At 37.8% G+C, this 5,721-nt stretch overlaps 1 protein-coding gene across 2 annotated transcripts in view; it reads right to left on the bottom strand.

Moving 5' to 3' along the window:
- Positions 1 to 4,132, bottom strand: part of map3k7 (mitogen-activated protein kinase kinase kinase 7) — a 117,697-nt gene extending 113,565 nt beyond the window's left edge. The window contains exon 1 of one of the 2 annotated variants that reach the window (XM_039747977.1): positions 3,340 to 4,132. In XM_039747977.1, coding sequence (XP_039603911.1) covers positions 3,340 to 3,426 — 87 coding nt within the window. In that variant the 5' untranslated portion in view covers positions 3,427 to 4,132. The remainder of the gene's footprint in view (positions 1 to 3,339) is intronic. The other variant, XM_039747978.1, reaches the window with a different exon arrangement.
- Positions 4,133 to 5,721: the final 1,589 nt, after the last annotated feature.

The following is a 5,721-nucleotide window of genomic DNA, read 5'->3' as shown; positions in this document are numbered from 1 at the left end:
TGTATTATTTTTGGGTCGAGTATTGCTTTAAAAAGGAAATGAATATAAAAAGAGCATGAGGAGTACAAATAAATAAATAACAGCATCACTATTTAAACTTGTAAATTACTATTCAATATACTGTATACTGTATATAGTTAATGTTTCCAGCATGTACGGATACTGAATATTGAAGGCTCATATAACTGAATACAACAAAGCAGTCTGATTAGAGAGGCAGTCATATTTTTCTAAAATTATAAATGAATATGCAAGAAATCCAAGAATTCTATTTCCTATTATTGGTCATCCTCTAAACCCAACTCAGTCTGTGAATTGCTTCCTGAATAGTACATGCAAAGCTTTTGCAGCCTTCTTTAATCACAAGATAAACAATATCAGATGTAATATAATTAATCTCTCAAAATCCTATACAGTTTACCCTTATCAAGCTCACTATAGTGAACTAAATTTCTTCACTAAAATAGGTTTGCCTGAACTTCATAGAATAATCACTCAGTTAAAACCTTCCACATGTACCCTTGACCAGTCCCAACATGCTCTTCTTAAACAAGTTTCTGATGTGCTCATTGACAGTGTACTTGATATAGTTAACTTCTCATTAGATACTGGGGTTTCCTCAGATCCTCTATAAAGACAGCAGTAGTTAAACCTCTGCACACAAGGTGTACCACAAGGATGTATTCAGAGTCCACTATTATTTTCAGTTTACATGCTCTCTTTAGGCCAGATTATCTCAAAACACAAGGGGAGCTACAATATAATGTAGACAACACACATATTTACTCATCTATAACACATGATGACCCTGATTCTCTGTCACCTTTGATCCAATGTCTGTCTTGTATTACTGAATGGATGAACGGTCATTTTCTCAAGCTCAATAAGGTAAAAGAACAGAAATTTTAGTTGTTGGGAAAAATGGAAATAGTGAAGATCTTAGAAATAAGCTTGACCCTTTGGCACTCAAAGTCAAGGTGGAAGTTTAATAACTTGATCATAGACTCTGATGTAAGCTTTAAATCACACATTAACTATCAACTAGATTACTGCGATGCTCTTCTAACAGGACTACCTAAGAAAGACATCAACTGGTTGCAGTTAGTTCAAAATGCAGCAACTAGAATCTTAAGCAGCACAAGAAAATCTGAGCACATCTTACTGTTTTTAGCATTGTTACCTTGGTCACCTGTGTCCTTTAGAATAGATTTTAAAATACTGGTACTGCTAATGGTCTGAATAATCTTGCATCCTCATATATTTTGGAATGCTTGCCCCCCTACATCCCCAATTGTAACCTTACAATATCTAATACTGGTTTGCTTATTATACAGAGAGAGAGCTTCGGAGCATGTGCTGATAGTACATTGCTGCACCCACCACATGGCAAACCACCTGGATTGGGACCAAAGTGCAATGGGTGACACTTCAGCTTTACACTGGAACAATGTGAGCTTTTTTTAAGGTGCCTTGAGTGCCAATCCGGTCATCAACCCCCAAGATATCCCTGCAAATTGGAGGACCTGCTTGCAGGGCTGGGTGCAGATTAACGTCATACCCAGGATGAAGCAATCGCAGGTTAAGGGCTTTCCTCAAGGGCCCAATGGAGTAGAGTCACTACTGGCATTTACAGGCATGCCACCACCACCCATTATACCGAAAGCTAACCATAAAAAAAAAAATAAAAAAATGGTGTAGCGGCCTTTTGCTGTTATGCACTAAAACATGGAATACTTTACTAATAGAGAAATACCAGGCTGATACCACTGATCAATTTAAAAAATATTCAAAACCCACTCTTTCGATTTGGCCTTTCTTATTTTTCTTATTCTGCATTTCTATATCATATACATTGATGTTCTATCATTATTAATCTTTACTTTTCTCCGTTTTCTTTTCCAGATTCTCTGTGGCTGCGTTTTATACCTCCACCACCCACTCGTAGTACTATACAGGTACCTGTGATGATGGAATGAAAGAAGATACTCTGTCTACGAGACCCACTGCATCAAATTGACTAATTTGAAGACTAAAAAAATAAGACAGACTACCGCACCTTCATGTTAGGTAGAATGCCTAGTGGGGGCTGGCCAGTCTTTTGGCCTTGGATGCCCTGCAGATTTTGCTTTTTCTGTCTTCCCTGGCCATCTGACAGATCAGACTTATGATAATAGACTTAAAAATCTTATCTTCAAATTAAGACTCTACTGCTTGTATCCATTCTAGCATCTAGCTAATGCTGCTAGTGTTATATAACTGCATATATTCTTTATTAGTTAATTTTGTATATATTACTTATTTAGTTATATCTATTTTTAAATTTGCTTTTTTTCTCTTGTGTAAAGCACTTTGACTACATTGCAAGTATAAAAATGTGCTACAGAAATACATTTTGCTGCTGTTGTTGTACAAATGCAAACAAATCTTACAGTAGTAAATGTCACAAATTGGACAATGACTTGTTGACAGACCTTATCAGAAGTGTTTGGTTAAAAATGCAACTTAACATTTTTGCACAGAAGATGATGTAAAAGAATATATTCTTAATAATCTTGGTATTTACTAAATTCAAGTGATGGTAGTACAATGTTTGACTATATATACAAATATTGATTTTGAGCTGTATTTATTTAGTATTCAAAAATAAAGTTAATGAATAAATCGGAATAAACAGGGTAAAATAAATTAGGTGGTCCAGCATGAACACATAACTAAGAATACATACACACACAGAGCCCAAAATAAAATGTACCCTTCTGTCAGTCACAAAATGAAGCCCTGGTTTGCAATTGTGCACCATCTGAAAGAAACCACATCAAAAGATTGTAAACGAATCGTGAGAATGCATATTCTACTTACAGTTTATATCCTGTGTCGTGGAAAATTCTTGAGTTCCTTTCATTTTTTTGCACTACAAAAGCAACCGACAGTACTCATGCACGATTCTCTGTCCACCTGCGACCCCACAAGTGAATTTCTATTATTATTTATTATTGTTGCTACGATACTCTAATCCGTCACCTTTCTACTGACATGCTTTCCAGCTGACTAGATGCAAAACAACGGCAGACATACCGTCTGCTTAAATTAAAAACTATATAAATATATAATTGCCTCTGCAGACTAAACGAGGTGACAGTAACAATGTTGGAAACTTGCAAACCTCCAATTGCGAAGTCCTCGCTCTTAACACCAAAAACTTGCAGACTGCGTCCTGTCTAAAGTCAAGCAAAAAGGCCGTCACTTCCCTCAAGTTACCTTTTCCCGTACGTTTTATCATGACTGCGACATAAAACGAAATGCAATAATAATGCATAGCAGAGACATGCTTGGTCTTACCTCTTCCACTTCGATCTCACCGTAATCGATCTCTTCGAACGGGTACCCAGGCGAGTTTTCAATCATTTCTGCTGATGGTGTCGACATTGCTACTCGTTAGGAAAATATAAAATAAAACAAAAAAATAATAAACACAACACTATATAATATGCCGCATAAACATTCGGTTAAATAGCAGCCACGCTGCATATAGATGCGAGCAGTTCAAATGAAATCAAAACTTTCCGTTCTTGTAAACATCGATGCCACCGGTTTTCTTCTGGTGTTCAAGTTTTTTTTTTTTTTTCTGGTTTTATTTTGTAAATTCCCCCGACCTGTCGGTCGTTCGCTTTATCAAGAAATACAATAGTTCCTCTGTCATATGCTGCGGCAGGGCCAGGCCAGTGCCACTGCATTGAGGTGTAGGCCGCTGCCGGCCTGCCGTAGCCAAAAGACTCCTAAGGCACTCCGAAATCCACGAAAAGCCGGCTGGTACTGCGATCTGACAGTCTGTCTCTGTCGCGGTCTTCCCGGGCCGCACACAAGAACAGCCGCTAATGACGGACGGTCAACCTTGGGACCCATCCGAATCGGAAAATCCTCCCACCATCTCTGCGTGCTTGTTTTTTGTTGTTTTTTTTTTTTTGGTCACCCCGTATACTCTGTAGTGGTGAGAGGCGCAGCTCCAGGAAGTGGGTGTTCCCTCAAATTCTTTCCTCCGGCATTGACTGTAATTCAAAAATTTGCCAACAGTAGGCGAAGAGCAGGGAGCATAAAAGCACCTCGCCAGAAGAAACCAAGTGTATGAAGCTCGCTGAAGCTTACGTTCTAAGCTTCCGCCTAACGTTTGCTGATCGCGCTCTGTGTAAAGTTGTATGCATGCACTTGCGTGTTCGTAAACTGCAGAACTCTTTATTTATTATACAAAAACCCTACCGACATTTGAAAAATCGACTTCTCTCTTAAACGCTGGTACCGGCCTTTTTTCATTATTCATATAGCAGCCGCTGCTTTTGCGTGGGATCACTCATACTGTAAGATAAACTTCTGTTCGATGCGTTACAGATCTGATTAAATGTTGATAAAGGACATTTTATACTTCTAAGAGATTCATTTCAAGTGAAAAAGCACATCCACTTTCAAATCTTCATTAGCTTTACATATTAATTTTAAATGTTGATAAAGGGCAAACAGCACGTGAGAGTAAAAATGTGCTAACATGCAGAAGCCATTTGTGAAACAGTATTTACACACTGACTACTTTTATGGTGCTTTATTGGATCAGCTGATTATCAGCAAATCTGACATCCAAAGTTTTCTGGAAATCAGTATCTCATCCCCAGTTCCCACAACTGATCCCTCGGTCACTACAAATGTATATCAATACAGCAAAGCTAATTATTTTAATTATATGTATGTGAATATTTAAGGACACTCCCAACTCCTCAAAAAAATCCACTTTTGTGGTATCAACATAGTGTAAACTGTTATGATGGTTTTCAAAGGCGTTTCAATTGACATGCTCCCACTAGGCCAGATTATATAGAAAGACAAGTTGAACTAGCAGAGTTACAGATGACACAGCACTTTATTTATCTATAGCACCTGATGACCAGGATGCTCTGTACTCTCTGATCTGATGTCTTACTTGTATTTCTGAATAGATGAGTAGTAATTTTCTTCAGCTTAATAAGAAAACAAAAAACAGAAATCTTAGTTGTTGGCAAAAATGGAAATAGGGAAGGTCTAAGAAATATCCTTTAGCATTTAAAGTGAAGGTAGAAGTAAATAATTTAGGTGTAATCATAGTATTCTTTTGGTGCATTTTTTTTTTCAAATTGAGCCTCTGTACCCACGCAAACCCCAGAGATACCAGTTGTCATGAGTGCTCAAGTCTCTTATGAAAATACTAGGCTGACCCGCCTTTTAAGGCGACCGACTTTTAAGTTGACCACTTCTTAAGGCAATTCAATATGTAGATCAATTTGGTATTTTATACAAACTCATTAATTTGGTTATATTGCATTTGAGCGGTATTACTTTAATACTCATAGTTTCTGTTATTTATGTGATGAAATTGAAACTTTTTTTCTATATTGAGGTCGCCCTTTTGAACCCCCCTGATATTTACTACGCGGTGTGGCATTTGTACTCCATCAACATTAATTATTTCCAGAGACATAATTTTGTCTATTTTTCCAGCGCATCGCGAACAAAAGCAAGGGAACGATGGGAGCACCAGAACTCTGCTCACATCATGTCGCTTCGTACCGCAAGCTGCAAGTAGTAAGTCTGTGATAAGCGGAATACCACTACGCTTTCCACTCACGGGATGGAAGGACAATCCCGACCGCTTTTATATAGTAAGAAAGAAGAAGAAGATATCGCACAGTCTGGAGTAGA

Source organism: Polypterus senegalus, chromosome 3 (assembly GCF_016835505.1).
Source record: "Polypterus senegalus isolate Bchr_013 chromosome 3, ASM1683550v1, whole genome shotgun sequence".
NCBI classification, from domain to species: Eukaryota; Metazoa; Chordata; class Cladistia; order Polypteriformes; family Polypteridae; genus Polypterus; species Polypterus senegalus.
Note: the sequence above shows the minus strand (reverse complement) of the source record. Positions and strands in the feature narration are given on the sequence as shown.